The sequence below is a fragment of the Vombatus ursinus genome, unplaced genomic scaffold (genome assembly GCF_900497805.2).
Source record: "Vombatus ursinus unplaced genomic scaffold, bare-nosed wombat genome assembly UNPS02014798.1, whole genome shotgun sequence".
Taxonomy (NCBI): domain Eukaryota; kingdom Metazoa; phylum Chordata; class Mammalia; order Diprotodontia; family Vombatidae; genus Vombatus; species Vombatus ursinus.
Window position 1 is genome coordinate 36,306,310 of NW_020954576.1, and position 18,991 is coordinate 36,325,300.

At 35.5% G+C, this 18,991-nt stretch overlaps 1 protein-coding gene across 1 annotated transcript in view; it reads left to right on the forward strand.

Annotated features, from left to right (window-relative positions):
* Positions 1–18,991, forward strand: part of USH2A (usherin) — a 944,914-nt gene that overhangs the window by 601,036 nt on the left and 324,887 nt on the right. The window contains exons 38-39 of the mRNA XM_027871555.1: positions 16,384–16,534; positions 17,291–17,433. Coding sequence (XP_027727356.1) covers positions 16,384–16,534; positions 17,291–17,433 — 294 coding nt within the window. The remainder of the gene's footprint in view (positions 1–16,383; positions 16,535–17,290; positions 17,434–18,991) is intronic.

An 18,991-nucleotide genomic window follows, 5' to 3' on the forward strand; every position in this document is an offset into this window, starting at 1 on the left:
TCAGAGTTTGGCTTCCTTTCAGGAAATCTTTTGTTTTCATTATTGAGTTCATTTTGTATATTTTCTCTCTTGGTTTTAGTTCTTTCTATATGAATTTATAGGAATTCTCCCATGTTTCTCCTAATTTCTTAGATTTACCATTTCTGCACAATAATATTTTATTAATTCTAATAATTTTTTTCAGTTATTCCCATTTGAATAGGTACCTTCTCATTTCCAGTTTTTTGCTACCATAAAAATTACTTTTGTGACTATTTGATTCTATCTTTGGCAATCATCCTTAGAGATACACACACACACATACACACACACACACACACACACATACACATACACATACACATACACACATTCCTACTGATAGTCTCTCTGTATCAAAAGGAATTAACAATTTAATCATTTGTCTCATACAATTCCAAACTAAAACTTGAAGATATTTTGGGGTGTTATTACCATGTAATTCTTCATTTCAGATAGAGACAATTTGATGAATTTCCCCTTTTTTAAATTTCCTCTTGAAATTATTTATTTACAATTATCTTCCTTTCCTCTGTGAAAATATACCTAATCTATAATTGCATGAAATTAAGCCATAGCATTATGTTATTTTTTAAATTAAAAAAATTATCTTTTATCTTTAGTTCACCTTTATTTCCTAATGCATTCTCTCCCTTTTACCCAATAAGTTATCTCTTATAGCAAACAATAAAAAAATAGCAGTTCAGAAAAACTAACAAAACAACTGAATCTGGCAGTTTATGCCATGTTCCATAGCCATAGTTGCCCTGACTTCAGCAAAGAAGGCAGGAAGGTACATTTTGTCTTTTCTTCTCTGGGGACAGACTTTATCAATATATATCATTTTCATTTTTAATTAATTTTCATTAATTACATAGTTTTAATTTTCCTTTTATTTTTGTTACTGTTTTTCATGTGTACTTTTTTGTAGTTAAAATTATTTGTAGTTAGTATATTTTTTGGTTTTGCTTTCTTCACTAAGCATCAGTTCATGTAAGTCTTCTCATACTTCTTGGAATTCTTCATATTCATGATTTATCAACACACAGTAATATATGACACTGATGCACCACAATTTGTTTAGCCATTCCCAAGCTTAGTGACCTCCTTGGGGTATATAGACCACTATGGGATCTACTGTAAGGACATTTTGGTTACTTTTTTTTTAGCATGATTCCAAATTGTTTTACAGAACAGTTGGATTAATCTATAGCTCAATTAACAGCATATTAATATGCCTATCTTTCCTAACTTTTCCTAACTTTGATTACTTCCATCTTTTGTCAGCTTTGCCACTTTGCTGGGCAAGTGGAAAATCAATCAAAACCTCAGGGTTTTTTTTTTATTTGTTTGTCTCTTTTAAGTTATTTAGATAAATTTTTCATATGATTGTTAGGAAGCAATCCTTCTGTTGAGAATTGATTGTGTATATATTTTCATCACCCATTCGTTGGGAAATTTTGGCTTTTGATTAATTGTTCACATGTGTCTATTAGTTCCCTCAATGTCTTGGATATCAGATCATTACCTGAGATATTTGATACAAGGATCCTCCCCCCACTCCCATCATAGCTTCCCTTATTAACCTAGTTGTATTGGTTTTGTTAATACAAAGACTTTTCAATTTTGTGTCATCAAAATGATTGATTTTATCTTTTGTACTTACCTTTCTTCCTTGTTCACTTAAGAACTCTCCCCAAAGCCATAGCACAACATGCTATTTATCTATTTGCTATTTAGCAAAAATATAAGGAAGACTTTACTAGGAATATTCCCAATTTTCCTGTTCTCTTAGATTTATAGAAAATAGAACTTTAAAAGTTAGAGAGCATTTTTAGATTTATAACGCTGAAAAAGGTTTTAACTTCCACACCTTCTGACTAATTAAATGACTGGGACCAGTTAAACCAACAGAAGTACATACATGTCACTGTGATTAGAAATTTTCTTCAAATGATCCCAGTTTATAGTCATTAATCAATATTTTTAAAATGAGAATAATTTTATATGTCTATTTTTTTTTTGTTTTCTTGTCTTTCTGTTTAGATTACCTGAGGAGAATCTCCATATTTTAAATACAGCTGATAGGCTTTATTTACTTCAAATCAGATCCAATCCAATAAGCATTTACCAAGGGCCTATTAAGTGCCATGCCAGGCTATACAAAAATAAAATTAAAAAAAATAAGTTCCAGCTCTTAAGGAGTCTACATTTTCCTGGAAAATTCAACACATAAACAGATAATAAGGAACATAATTATCTGGTAAATGAGATTTAATTCAATGGCCTCTACAGACCCATCCAGCCCTAGATCTATAATTCTACATTGCTATTTGAGGAGGGAGACATCTTAACAACTATAAATATCAAGAAAGGATTCCCATTTTAAGTGGCACATGAGCTAAACCTTGCAGGAAGCCAGGGATTCTAAGAGACATAGATGAGGTAGGAATATATTTCAATAATAGGAGAGAGGCTATACAAAGGAACCCAAGTGGAAGAGGGCATATTGAGTTCAGGCATCCAAAAGTAGGCTATTTTGGCTGTTGTTGTTCAGCTGTTTCAGTTGTGTCCAACTTTCTGTGACCCCTTTTGGGGTTTTCTTGGCAGAGATACTGGAGTGGTTTGCCATTTCCTTCTCCAGCTCATTTTACAGAAGAGGAAACTGAGGCAAACAGGGTTAAGTGACTTGCCCAAGATCACACAGTTACTAAGTGTTTGAGGCAGAATTTGAACTCATGAAGATGAGTCTTCCTGACTTCAGGCCCAGCCCACGATGCACTGTGGTGTCACCTAGCTTGTCCATTTTGACTGAAAGATTGCATACGTGAAGGGGAGTAATGTGAGATGAGCTTATGAAAAGCTCTTAAATACCAATCTGGGGAATCTGTAATTTCTCCTTCGGTAAGTAGGGACATGCTGGAAGTTCTTGAGCTGGACAGTGATTGATGCTGTCAGACTTGTGCATTAGGAACGTTATTTGGACAGTTGTGAAGAGATGATATATTGGTGAGGGGAAAGTGGAAACTGGCTCTCCAGTGAAGAGGTTGTTGTTATAATCCAGGGGAAGGGTAGTGAGAGTCTGAACTAGATGCAATGGCCACATGAGTGGAGAGAAGGGTTCAGATGTGAGGAATAGTATGGGAATTGAATCAGCAAACTTGTTGACTGCTATGGAGAACATCAGAGAACGAAGAGTTGAGGTTTGGGTCATGGGAAGGATGGAGATGACCTCAATAAAATTGAAGGAATTTGAAAGTGAAATGATATTTGGGGGAAAGATTTACTATGTTATATCTTGGACATATTTAATTTGGGATACCTACAGTAGTACAGTAAATACAGCTAGATTGCAGTCCGGAAGACCTGAGTTTGAATCCTTTCTCTACTTTCACCACCTTTGTAACCTTAGGCAAGTCATTTAACATTTCTCAGACTTCAGTTGCTCATCTGTAAAGTAGGATATTAATAGTATCTCCCTTTTACAGTTGAGGTGTGTATTAAATGAGAGAATATATGGTAAGTGCTTTATAAACTTTAAAACATTATTATTATTATTATTATTATTAAATTGTAGCTCAAGAAAGAGACTAGGGATGGTTGTCCTCTTGTCTTTGAGGGCTCTGCATACAGATGATAATTGAATATGTTGGTTCTGATGAGGTCACTAAGAAAGGAGGGCCGAAAAAACAAAAAGAAAGAAAGAAAGAAAGAAAGAAAAGAAAAGAAAAGAAAGAAAAGAAAAGAAAAGAAAAAAAGGAGGGCCCAGAACAGAGCCTTAGGGTACACACAAAGATAAGGAGTGGGATATGGGTAATGATATAGCAAAGGGCACTTAAAGAATACATTCAGGTAAAGAAACTAGGTGAGAGCAGTGTCATAACAACTTTTGGAGGTGATAGTGTCTAGGAAGAGGAAGTAGCTCACAATGGCCAAAGCTACAAAGTGGTAACAAGAAATGAGGGATGCAAAAATTTCATTGGATTTCACCATTAAGAGCTTATGAGTCACCTTGGGAAGAGTAGATAAGGGAGGAAGTTCAGGCAATGAGAAGGTTCCTTTCTACTAATATAACACATCACATGCCACTTGTGTATGTATTTTCAGAATAATTCTGGTAAATAACTAAGCAATTAACCAATCTTAGCATTTGATTCAATTTACTTATTAAGATGACTGCAATAATCAGATCCTCTCAGGTTTTTTGAATATTTAAGATGACTGAATTTTATCCACCATTTGGTGACTATTTAACTTTTGGACTTTTCAATTCCAAAAGATTAGGTTGTTACCAATATACAGAATCTAAATCTAAAATACAGAGTACTTTTTTTCTGCATGCTCGTAATTTTAATCTATGAAGCTAGGTATTGGTTTAGCTTATTCATCAATATATTAATCAGTGAATTACCTCCATGAAATGTGACTTTGACCATAAGGGAATTTGGATCATTATTTAAATTATTTATTTGACTTGCAATGTGAATTTTCAAAGGATCTGTGATTTCCTCAGCTTGAGGAATCCCTCCCCTAATGCAAATCAAGGCTTATCTAAGATTTAGTAGGTATATTTGGGAGCTTTTCTGAGGCAGAGAGACTTGCCTAAGGACACATTGCTAGAAAGTAGTGGAAGTATAATTTTAATCCAGGTCTTTTTGATCCCAAGTTCAGCAGCTTATTCACTATTCCTTACTGTATCTTAACCCTGTATATGCATGTCATTTCATAAAGATAATAAATATATCTACGCTTAATTTCATAAAGATATTCCACATTTATATAGTACTTCAGGTTTATATAATACTTTCTTGACAAGTGCCTTGTGAGGTAGCAATATAAATATTATATAATAATAATACAAATACAATAATTTTTCCCATTTCACCAATGAAGAAACTGACTCAGGAAAATAAAGTAAGATACCTGTGATGACAGAGCTTATAACATACTTGAATCCTCTGAGTTCATGTATACTTCTTTACTTTTCACTGCTCTTTGGAAGAATTCTTTTCAACTAAGAAAATGAAAAACTAGAACCTAAAATACTACAGTTTTAATTTAATTTAATGCTACAGTAAGAATACTTTTGTTTGGTATTTTTTAATTATATTTTAAATTGAAGCTATAACTAAAATATTCTGGGGCTCAGACACTCAAGGAACAATTGTTTCATCATTTCTGCATAGAAACCAAATTGGATGAATGAAACAATATTCAAAATAATCTAATTTCCAAGAGTAATTCTCATGTCAATAGTAAAAACTTGAATACAATGTCTAAATCTGCAATATCTCTTTACAGAAAAGAGATAGAATATGATCAGTGATTTAAGATGACAAAAACAAAGACTCAAAACTAAACAATTCTAGATGTTATATCCGCTAACCTTGGGGCCTTTAATTAGTCTGACAAAGAGAGAGTTTCACATGCTCATTGAACAAATAATGTATCTAATGAAATTCAAAATCCTTATTTTTTTCTCTGAGAGCAATCAGCTCTCCCTCCAGCTTTGGGGTATTTCAAAATTAACTGAGGCTGACTTAAAACTGTCTGATACTACTTGATTAATAAACTCACTTGAAATAAGCTTGTGGAGTAGTTTCAAGTCACCTTTTTTCAATATTACCCACTAAGAGATGAGGAAGTATAAGAATACTGCCTTGGTCCTGAGATAATATCATCATATTGACCTATTTTTTAAAGAAATGGTCAATAACAATATTCAGTTGCATGTTTTTATTCTCATGCCTTCAATTGACATCTCTGCCCACAATTTCTCTGTTACTCTTCTTATATGCTAAAACCAAGGAAAGATGTTTCTTGGCTTTCTTTCTCTATCTACTTAGGTCATTCATGGTGGACATGGGGGCAATTTTTCATTTTCTGAAGGATAATTACTTAGGTTTTGTGAGATCTGCCAATTTCACTTCACACAGACTTTGACAAATATTTTCATCAATTTTGATTTATATTTTCATACCCATGAAACGTTACTTGAATCTGCAGTTTTATTCAAATGAAGTGAATTTCATTGTATGAAAAAGAGATGGTTCAGTCATTCAAAATATTCTTCTTGGTTTATAAAGTATCCTGATGATGATGATGTTGATGATGATACAGATGCCACTTGGGGGATTAGACCTATAATTTCATTGGTATATGTAATTTCTAGTAGAAAATTCTCCCTACCAGTACTGATGAAAAACTATTTTATGGCTTAGAGTCTTAGAAAGTTACCTATAACATTGAGATGCTAAGTAACTTTCCAAGTGTTACATAACTAGCATGTGTCAGAGCCAAAAATTAACATCCTCCAGATGCCAAGGCCAACTCTGTATAGACTAAACCATAGCTACCTCTCAAAAAACCAAAATGAAATGAAACAAAAAAAAAAATTGAGACTGGGAAAAAGTTTGCTTTCTTACCAGCCAGTGAGCTTGACTTCAATTTCTGACAAACTTCTAGAAGTATAGTTTGTGAGTATTTAGACTAGGACGCAGTGATAATTAAGAGTATGGGGCAACTAGGTGGCACAGTGGGTAGAGTGCTGGTCCTGGAATCAGGAATGCTCATCTTCCTGCGTTCAAATCTGGCCTTGGACACATACTAGCTATGGGACGCTGGGTAAGTCAGATAACCGTGTTTGTCTCAGTTTCTTCATCTGTAAAATGAGTTGGAGAAGGAAATTACAAACCACTAGTGTCTTTGCCAAGATAACCCAAAATATAGTCACAAAGAGTAGGATGTGACTGAAAACAACTGAACGACAACCACAAATGGCTTCTTCAAGAATAGTTCATGCCAATCTAACCTCCTTCCTTTTTTTTTTTAAGCAATTGGGGTTAAGTGACTTGCCCTGGGTCACACAGCTAGTGTTAAGTGTGTGGTCTGAGGCCGGATTTGAACTCAGGTCCTCCTGACTTCAGGGCTGGTGCTCTATCCACTGTGCCACCTAGCTGCCCCCTTCCTTTTTTTTTTTTTTCTTTTGGATAGTAACTAGATTAGTAGGTCATGGGAATGCTGAATTCACAGTGAACTACAGTTTCAGCAAAGTATTTTCCAAAGTCTCTTGTGCTATCCTTATCAATGAGATGGAGAGATTTGTGCTAGAAAATAGTATAGTTAGGTAAATTCAAAACTAGTTGAATAAAAGGCACCGAAGAATAATCTTTTTTGATCTGAGGCCAACTTAAAGGAAGATTTCTACTAGAATGCACCCAGAAAATTTTGTTCATCCCTAAACTAGCGTATTGACTTTGTGAGTGACAAGAAGAGAAAAGATTAGAATGATGTCGTGTATATAGAATTGACAAGACTTAGCAAATGATTAGTTATGGAGAGTGTGTGCGGGAGGGCAAAGAACCAGGAGTAACTCAGATGTCTGTTCCCGATTGGGTTTGTAGTCCCTTTTTCACCGGACCCAACACAGTTCCCCTCTGATATTTGACTCTGAGTATCTTCTGCTTTCCCCCTAGACTTCTATCCTTCCTTCAATTGCAGAGCAGAATCAGTGTGTTCTGCTTCTTCCAGGACTGGGCAGGTTCAGGCTGGATCCCTGCTGTGAGCAACCTCTATACTTTCTTGTACTCACAGGGTCACGTTGGTGGAGCTAACTCAGAGTGAGAATGCTAAAATAAAGCTTTTAGATTCAGTTCTTCATTGCTAATTCATGGGATTTTTAACCACATGTGGGGCTTTTGTCTTATCATATAAATTCAGCTATATTTACTTTTTTATGTGGTTCAAAATCTCTTTCTTTTGAGTCTTCGATGTTGGAGAAATTTGCACAAAGCATCTTTTTATCTGTTTTGTGGAACACGTGACCCTTATCTTTGTTTATAAAGGGCAACTTTCAGGATATGCCATAGACAGGTGTTAAGTTAATCTAATTGCCTACAGAATATGACCATGAAAGAGTACTGATATTAGAACTTGATGACCTGAGATCAGATGCTATCTTTGTCATTTGTACTAGCTGTGTGACATTGGATAAATCACTTAATCTAACTGGTCAGTCCTTTTCTATAAAATGGCAGACTTGGATTTGATGACCTCTAATTCCAGCTATAAACCTATGATCGTCTGAATCCTCTACTTTTATGATATTGGACAACAATAATTAAAGGGCATATAAAGTATCTACATGTGAAATACATTATGTTTCACATGATTTGTGTTAATTATATTTTAGTGTATCTTTATTGTTAAGCAATTTAGTGTTAAGTAATTTTAGTGTATTTAATATTGAAAATAATGCAGCTGTGTATTATAGGATTTTTTTTGTTACACAGAATATGTAATTAATCAAAGCTCACATTATCCAGGATTTCAAAAAATGTTCATGCATCATGTGGATTTCAATCACCTTGGTTTTCACAGACTATGTGGTCCTTGTGAGTACAGTAGAAAGATTTAACGTTGACATTTATCTTTCTGAGAATGGTAATAGAGGAGAAGGAAAGATTTACAAAGAAATATTATAAAGTGTATTTCTCAAACATTTAAGGTTTCCAAAGCAGTTTTCTGACACCTACCTAGTAAGATAGGTAGAATAAGTATTATTCTTTTCATTTTACCTATAAGCCAAGGTTTATACAGCCTAAATGAGTTACCAAGGTTCAGCCACATAGCTAGTAAGTGCAAATCAAGGACTATTTACTCTAAGGTCAGTGTTTTATCCACCATAGTGCTATCTTATTAATTTATATTAATAGTATGTATATATTCTCCCTCCAAAATGAATTTGTGGTCAAACAGGAGCTGTGATAAACACAAGGGGAAAAAAAAAGACATGCCAGAAAAAAATGTATGTGTATATGTATGTGTGTGTGTATATACACACATATACATATATACACACATATGGAAATAAATATATATGGATATATATATGCATATATATACATATATATAAAATTCATAAATAACAAACTAATTAGAAAAGTGTTGAAAAGGTCTTGAGGAGTAGAAAGGAATGAGCTAGATATCCTAACCACGAAAGAGTTAAGAACTTAACTAGATTGACTATGATACATTCGTGAAGTTGACACACAAAAAGCAATCTCCTATTTTGCCAGTAGATAAAGGTTTATAACTACCGTGCCCTTCTAGTGATGACATATAGCCCAGCAACATGGTCATTCACTGAGTTAAATGAAACCAAACATAGGCCCAGGCAGAGAATTATGGAGAAAGCAATGATGAGAATTATGTGACTAGAACAGACATAGAAGATAACAGGTATAGTTGAAAATAAATGAAGAACACATTCCCATAAGGAGAGGATGAAACATGATGATTTCCAAACGGAAATCGAGGTAAAAATAGTTTTGTTGAAATGCCCAATGAAATGAAAAAAAATGTTTCGACTAGAATGAAATTATATAATCTTTCCTTCCTGCATTCATTCAATGCACATTATTAAGTGCCTGGTATAATTGAAGAGCAAAGTGCTAGGCCCTTTTGAAGATACAAATATGAAATAATGCATGGTCTCTGCATTCCTGGAGCTCAAGATGTAGTAATGGGAGTGACAGAGTATCTACATAAGTACACAACAAAGATGAATTAAAAAAAATTACTAGGTATTTATTATGTGTTAAGCACTATGCAGAGTTCTGAACATATAAATAACAAAATGCTATTTTAAATACCCAAATTATCTACAAAGGGTGCATAAAGGAAGATGCTATCTACATCTAGGGAAAGAATCGATAATCATTTTGTGTGTGTGTGTGTGTGTTTGTGTGTGTGTGTGTGTGTGTGTGTGTGTAAAATGGGTGGGGGAAGCAAATAAGATAAGAAGTTACATGATAACTTTATCATAAATGTAAAAGGAATAACAAGTTGTACATTATAGATTTGCAGTTTCATGTACAATCATCTTTTCCCCCCTATTCTACTATGTTGTAAAAATGCTTGTTTTATTTCTTAAGTTCATAATAAAATTTTTTTAAAAAAGCAAAAGTAGTCCTTTGCTAAAGGAGCAAATGTTCTACGATAGAAACAATCTACATGGGATAGAGATAGTCAAGGAGGAACACTTTGGTTCTGGGAAGTTATGGGGATAGCGAGTGGAGCTACAGGAGAGTAGACAAACACTGTCTGTCCAAGAGGTTTCGGGAATAGTTCAACAATGGAAGAGAGTAATAGGAGTGGAGGCATTTGAACCATGGTGGGAAAGACCAGAGAGTGAAGCCAACAGAGGAGTTTATATTTTATTCTGGAGGCAATAGGCAACAACTTGAGCTCCTTGAGGTGGTCAGATTTGTGCATTCAGATCACTTTGGCAGCTATATGGAGGATAAATTGGAGAGGTGAGACTTGAGGCAAGGAGTGCAGTTAGGAGGCTATTGAAATAGTCTAGGCAAGAGGTGATGAGGACTTGAACTAGGATGGGGCCCATGTGAATATACAAAGGAGACTGATGTTTTGGAGGTAGAATTGACAAGATTTTGCAACTGATTAAATATGACGGTTAGGGAAGAAATAAGAATGGCCATGAGATTGGCCCCCTAGGTAACTGGAAACGTGATTTTATCCTAGACAGAAATTATAAAAAAAGAGGAACAGAATGGTTTTGGTGGGTCAGGGGGAATGAGTTCTTTTGGACATGTTGAATTTGAGATGCCTATAGGATATTCACCTGGAGATGTGCAATAGGCAGTTGGTAATGTAAAAATGGAGTTCAGGAGAGAGAATAGGACAGAATGAATATGTAGATATGGGAATTCCTTGCTTAAGAATGATAGTTGAACTCATGAGGTTTGATGAAATCACCAAGGAAGATAGCATAGATAAAGGAAGACAGCCGACCAAGGAGAGACTCCTGTGTATAGCCATGTTTAGTGGGTGAGGCATGGATAGGGATGTAGCAAAATAGATTGAGGAGAGGATAGTCAGGCAGGGCAAAAACCAGTAGAAAGTAGTGTCACAGCAATCCAAGGAGGAAAGAGCATTGGGATGGAAGGAAATGAAAAGAAAAGTTATTAACTGTGTCAAAATGCTGCAGAAGTCAAGAAGCATGAGTCCTGAGGAGAAAAAAAAGAAATACTGGATTTGACTATTGTGTACACACACACACACACACACACACACAAACATGTTCCCCACATATAGCATGGAGGTGTTGTTGTATGACTCTAATAGAGGACGAAAAGACATTGCTAGCCTCTTCGCCACCTGACCCCCACCCCACCTACCCTCCTTCAAGGGAGATGTTAATTCCTTACAGGAGGGGAAGCAGGAAGGTGGGGATCAGAGGCTATGCTCTCCTCAGAGAGACAGAACACCAGGCTAGAATTATATCTATCTATTCCCTTAAATATTACTAGTCTAGGGGACACAGTTTTCAGCTTCAAGCTAACTTCTGATCACTGTTTCATTATTGGAGGAAGGAAAACCCCAAGTTTTATATCCAAGGCTTGACTCCCTTCTCACCAAATACTGTTTCCACAATGAACACACGTAGTACATAGCAATGAAATCCATTTATACAATTTGATTGCCAAACAGAAATCAAAGTCTGTATATACCAGATAATATGTAGTGAAGGAGCTCTTTAAGTGGGAGTGCAATATCTCAGCTCAACTAAGAAAGCTTATCTATAAAATGTTGGGTTTGGATCAAGTGATACTGCAAGTTCCATCTTATTAGTTAAGATTTTAAGAAGGCAGCATGGTAGGATAGGTAGAATATCAGATTGGGATTAGCAATGATCTGGGTGGCAATCTCATTTTCATCATTTCTGGTTCTTTTTAGCCAGTAAATATGCAGTTCATTTCCAGGCCTGTACTTGAAGTCTTTCTAGTTTGGTAGGATGTTTTACATTGGCATAACTTTGAAAAAAGTGGTGTCACTTCCAAAGTATCATATATTTGTCTGGAGTCATATTCTAGAATCTATAACATAGAGGAATAAAAGCCCTACTATGCTACACTCTGGGCTTACTACATTTGGAATTTTGAGTCTAGTTCAGTTCTGGAACCTACATTTTGAGAGTCATTAACGAACAAACTATAGGTTAGGTAGAAAGTCAAGGGTCCAAAGGAACTGTGGATGTTTAGAATGGGGAAAGGGATAGGAAAGCACCTTAGAAAGGACATGAAAACCATCTTCAAATACTTGAAATGTTGTTATTTGAAAGAAAAAATGAGAACTGGAAATGACAGGAATGTAGATATAAACTTGGGCTCAATATATTTTTTCAAATGACTAGAATTATTTTTTAAAGCGGTCCAAGGTTAAAAATTCCTTATCACTATAAATGTTTTGTCAGGGATATTGTAGAGGACATTTCTTCAAAGGGTGGTTGAATTAGTTGACTTCTGAGTGTGTTTTAAAAACAGTGTGTGTGTGTGTTTGTGTGTATGTGTAGGAGAGAGAGAGAGAGTAGTTTGACAACAACACATAGACCTAATGATAAGAGACGTTTAAAAATCTTTTCTATTTTCCTTTTACAAATCCTGTCGTTTCTTTACCTTGTTGCATTTAAGTTGGTTGTAAATTCAGTGGCACTTGGTACATTGACATATAGTTCTGATAGGCCATAGTAACATGCAGAGAAGACAATCTGCTCCAAGATGACACGGGAGAGGGGAGAATGCCAGTTAAGTAAGAAATAAATTGCTCTGTACTGAATTTTAATATATCAGAAATGTATTGATAGAATTATACACTCTTAATTTTTTTAACAAATTTTATTTTTTTTCTTCAGATTGAACAAACCCAAAGCTTCTCTCTTTAGTGTCTTCTCATTACCTATGACATTTTGAGAAAATAATACTAGTAATAAAAATTACTGATTTTGCTTTAATATAACTATAGTATTCTAAGATTTGTAAAGCAGCTTAGCCCATGCTGGGCTAGAAGTCAGGATGACCTGGGTTCAAACCCAGCCTCAGACACCTACCAGATGTGTGACCCCTGGGCAAATCACTTAACCTTCTGCCTCAATTTCCTTATCTGTAAAATGGGGATAATTATAGCATCTGACTTCCAGATCAAACGAAATATTTGTAAAGTTCTTTTCAAAACCTCGAGCACTATACTAACGCTAGCTATTGCTGTTATTGTTCTTATTATTTGATGTCATTAGTCCTCTTTGAAAATGAAGGATGAACAACAAAAATTATTATTTTTACTTGGAGACTCATGATAATCTCCTGAGGTTGTAAACAAGTATTGTTACTTTGGTGCTTTGATGAATTTCAGTGATATAAGTACAATTGATGTTGCACATTGTAATCCATCAATGTCTACCCATCTTCATGTCTATATTCTCCTATAAATCTACCACAGAGGATACAGTGAGCTCATATAATTTCTTTAATTCCACAATTTCATATATCCCATGATGATTTGAGCATATGTTTCATTATACTAATGTTTAGATTTGACATGTTTTTGTAAATATAAAACTTTCTTCTTTTGATTTTGTATTTTTGTGGCAACTGCTACACACAGTGGCCCTACAAAATTCTTATTTCCTGGAAAAGATGTGTTGATTCAGGAGCTTGCCAGTGGAGTGGTTGCCCCGTGAGGGTCATATTAAAACTTGAGGGAAGCTTTTTGAGCAACACTGCATCCTGGAGACAATATATCAAGCTGATAGAAACATGGCTCTTCTGTTGAGAAACCAGCAGTGGAATTATGGCTGGCTCCCAGTTATAGCTTTAATACTAAAGAGTCCCTGAGGAATAGGTCTTGGATAAAAGGGGTTAAACAGAGGGAAAGATGGCATTAAAATTCTATGGTACTGGTGTATACAATATGAAATAAGCAGTAGATTTTCTGCAAATAATTTAAGATGATCAGTTTGTTTGGGAAGCATTTTGTAGTTTTAATGATCAAAGTGTGACCAATTTTATAGAGCACCTTTCTCATTACTACCCAATAGAGACTCCAAAGTGCTTGATTTCTATATAGTCCACTTTTGTGCTCTCTTTTTGCTCTTTCTCAAGCGCATATTAATGAAACCCTCTGTGAACACTCCCAGCATCCTTTTACAAATGTGGTGTTTTACATATGTACAACATACACATATCTAGTCATTTTCTCACATTGATGTTTTTCAGAACTAATTTTCAGAGTATGAATACTATATGTATTTTTGCTCCTTGACCTCGACAATCCAGATTCAGGATAATTTTAGGGTTTTATTATTTTTAGGTTTTGCCTTTTTGGTCTTTTTTTTTTCAGACCACTCTAGAAAAAAAAAGTTGCATTTATTTGTGTATTATTATGATCTATAAAGCCAACATGGTAAGCTGGTTAGAACTTGGCATTAATGATGTCAAGATCATGGATTTAATTCCCTCATGGATTACTCTTTTTCTCCATTGAAGTCCCATGTCAGTATAGCAGTATAGGTGGAATGGCGATGACCCTGATGTCTCAAACACTGCGCCAATGAAGCTCAAGTTGTTAGTAAGTGAGATAGGCTTTAAGTATGGATTCAATCATAGATCTCACATATTCCCCTGGTAGCCAACTCCCATACAAGGACTGGCCTAGCCAAATTCAGATAAACCCATCACTAGCAGGTTACTCCTAATCTAATGATTTTTTTTCTCTTTGGCTGCAGCCACTCATAAAGACTAGATAGTCTACTAATGGACACAAGTTTTGCCAAAGGCCATACATACCCTTATGGATGAAGGGTTGGAGTATTATTATACACTCATCAAAAAAAGATGCAGTGTGTTGCAGTTTTAAGAATGCCAGGTGTGGATGTAGGGGATCTAGTTTCTAATCTGGGATCTTGCACTTATTAATTCTGAGACTCAGTTTCCTTATCAATAAAATGAACAAGCTGATCTAAATGACCTATAAGGTCTCTTGCAGATTTAAAATGCAACATTTTTGTGTATAATTGATAAAGAATTACACAATTATTAATACTTTTGTGTTCATGGAGATAATACTAACAGACATAATGGAACAAAGAATACTTATCCTGCTAATTCAAACCAAAGGTATAGTTTTACACTTAGCCATTGATTATCCCAAGGACCTTCAAGCTTATTGATGAGCTATGTTCTTTATCTCCCCCCCCCCCTTTTTTTTGCATTCTCTTGTTCCCTACCCTCGGTTAAGCATTTGTCAGCCTTATTACTTGCAGGTACAGTCACTTAGATTGAAGAGGATGGGAAAAGCACACATCCTTCAAAGACATACAAAGAGTAGAACTGAGAGTTACTGAACTGAGTTACCCGAACTTTTATTTATTGTTTTCCTCCTACTTTTTCTTCCTTTCCTCTACAGGAAACCTTAAAAGTGGGTAATGCATTTTAAAACATACCTGTAAAATCATCTTTAAACTACCACCTGACATTAAAATGCTTTCTTTTTCTTGGAATGATATTTGAGCTTTTCCAAAAACATATCTAAACTAAGCTAATATAGTTTAGAAATTTGACTATGTGAGATAGATACTCATTTGATAGAGTCATGATTATGGCCAGATAACTTTAAATTTTCTAAAAGCCAATTCAACCATTAGAAAGTTCGTGTCTATTTTCTCTGAAGACTCAGTCTTTATTTCCCTCACTGCCAATGAACATTTCAGTTGGAAAGACCTGAAAGGTATGCATTGTGGTCCTCTCAGTTTCTATGAACTTGGTGGTTTGCAAGTGTGCTGAATATGAGGACAGGCTTAACATGTGATCCTTGGCAGATGAGCTTTTCTGCTAGCCTGATAGGAATTGAAAAACAGCTCGGTCTTCTTGCTGCCTAGAAAACCGGGGGAGACTAAGGAAGGTGCAAGACAATTGCGAACACCTGAGGGGAGAAATACATTTTACATGAATTTGTGAGGGAAAGGTTTAAAAGTATCATATGCTGGTTTCTAGCTAATCATTTGCATTTATCATTCCAAAAATAAATACACTATTTCAGCAGGGGAAAAAATGGCCTTATGTGTTCTTATGTAGGAGTGTCATTAAAGGTGCATTTGGACTAGATAATAGATCTAGGTATCAGATGTTAGATTTCTTTATATGTTGAACAAAAAAAGGAAAAAAAAGGGAAAAAAAAGGAAAAAATAAAGTAATATTTATTCCACTAAATTCCCCACCAGTCTTCAATTAAGCAAGCAGAAGTACAGGTGGGAATATGCTGCACATTCACTTCTCTTGATGTTTGGGGGCTTGCTTTAAGGCCTGAAATACTAATGTAATTATGTTGGAATGATGAACATGAAGAAGCATAGTAGTTCAGGAGTGAAAATGTTAAATTAAATGGACCATGCTAACATTGCTGTTGATCCTGAGGAACAGTTTTTCCAGTATATGGAGCATTTCGATCCCATCCAGCATATGTTCTCCACAGTTTTCTCTGCTCTAATTCATCCATGTTTTTCGACAGCTCCAGATGGCGTGCTGCCTCCAAGGCTTTCATCTGCCACTCCAACCAGTCTTCAGGTTGTTTGGTCTACACCAGTTCGCAACAATGCTCCAGGCTCTCCCAGTTACCAACTCCAGATGAGACCTAGTCACTCCATGGATGGGATTCTTGAGTGGGAAATGAATTTTATCTGTCTCTGTCTAGATATCTCTGATATATATGATTTCATTTAAATGACTTACCCAAGGAATGGTCATTATTTTAATTGGTATATTTATTGTTGTATAAGAGGTCAAATCCCATTGTGACAAATGTAGGCAGACTTTCCATTTTAGCAAAATTGGTATTTTAAAGCTGTTTAAAAAAAATTAGGAACTCACCCTCTATTTAACACACACAAAAAAACACATTTAAAATTTAATTTGATTTTAAAAATCAGATACACATATATCACTTAGATTCTATAAAGTGAAATCTACCCAAACAGAGCAAAAATTCTGAATAGGGTAACTATCAAATTGTAAGACTAATTTCACAAGCCACACATGAAAATCCATCGTATTAATTTAAAGTCCCACTTCCCATAGGCAAATGATTCCCAAGCTTAAGTCAATGTCCGCCATATTTTAATATGCAAACTGTCTGAATCCCAAAATTTCCAGAACTCAGAAGAATGTCATATAAAATCATAGACCAGGAACTTACAAGAATGACCTAGTCCATAGAGTCCAACTCCATAATTTAGTGGATGAGGAAACTGAGTCCCAGGAAGTTCCTTACCTAAAGTTGCACAGGTAGTGTCAAAGGCGGGATCTCAACCTTTGACCCCAGAGCCTGTGCTTTTTTTCCCCCTTAGAATGCACTAAAATGAGATTTGACCTATGTTTTATTTCTTTAAGTTTTTTAAAGACATTTTCTTACTTTATAGGCTGTTTTCCTATCCATCTGCATCCTTAAGCTATGTAGTTACAGATCTCCAGCCATATACGGCATATGAGCTGAGGTTGATTGCCTCCAATGGATATGGTAGCACATCCAGTGACTGGACTTCATTTGTGACCACAGAGGACAGTAAGTATCTGGCGCTGCAGAGCTAAGTGTCATCACAATAGGGAGTCTTGACCGCCTTGTCTTTCCCCAAACAGATTATTAGATGGTAGCATTCGTTTATGAGTGGGGAAATGTAGAACCTAGAAAAAAGGGAATGGCATGAGAGTTAGAGGATTGACTCCATGAAGATTCACTCACAGTTATTGATAATGCGCATACATCTCTTCTTTTGTAAAAATACCTCTGGATAATTGACTAGGCAAAAAGATTACAATCACTTTAGTGATATAACCTGGCCACAGTGATATAGTTGGACTTGGAGTCAGGAAGACCTGAGTTCAAATATGGCTTCCTAGCTGAATGACCCAGGGTGAATCAACTTTTCTCAACCTTGAGTTCCTCATCTATAAAATGAAGATAATAATAATACTTACCCCTAGGGGTGTTGTGCAAATTAAATGAACACACACACACACACACACACACACACACACACACATATATATGTCTTTGCAAATGTTAAAATGCTGTGATACATGCTAGCTAACAATAATGGATAGCTAGCATTCATATAGTATTTTCACACTTGAACTTTACAGTTATCTCATTTGATCCTCATGACAACCTTGGGTGGTAGGTAGGTGCTATTATTATCATCCTCATTTTACAGCTGAGGAAACTTAAACACAAATTGTGAATTGTCTACAGCCATGCATCTAGGAAGTGTCTGAGGTCATATTTGGACTCAGGTCCAGTAGTCTGATCACTATGCATGCTAGTTTGCTATTATTATTTTTGTTTTATTATTTGAAAGAATTTCACAGTTTTAAGTTTGTCAATAAATGTTTATTGATCGCCTATATGCTCCCAACTTCTCTCATTCTGATATAAAAATGCTTAGCTAGAGCCCTCATATATTATTTCTGAAAGCAGCCTCTTTGTAGTAGTTAACTCTACTGAAGAAAGGAATTCTAATTCAGGGAAAATAGCTATCTCAATGATTTACAGTGATATATAGCAGGGATGGCCTGATTCACCCAACATGGATAATGTTCCTTATTATTTTTGTATGGCTTTGCCCAGATTCACTGGGAAAATATGATGTGCTTGAATATATTTGCCCTAATAGGATTCAGTGTATGTAAACAAGGCTCACTAATTCTCCCTATGTGTTAACAGTATAAATTCAATATGCATGTACAAAGTGAACTAGGATTTCATATCTTTGAACTTCCAGGTTTTTCAATTCGTTTTAGGAAATCATCCAGACTCTTCTGAGATGATGTTGAAAAAATTTTTTGCTATCACAGTCCTTATTCTGAATTTGGCTACCTGGGCAGGCTTGAGGGAAGGGGCAGTTGGAGGGGTAGGATTAGAAGGAGGTTTCAAATAGAAACTATGAGGTTGTTACAGAGGAGATTATCTCAAAGAAGGGATCAGGGCAGGGTGGGGACAAGGCAAAGCTACCTTGGAATGCATATCGAGGATGTATTGACATTGATCATCATTGTGCACCTCCCAATAAACATGCAGACACTTATGATCAGGTTCAGTTGTTCTGGGAGAGAGGTAGTCCATC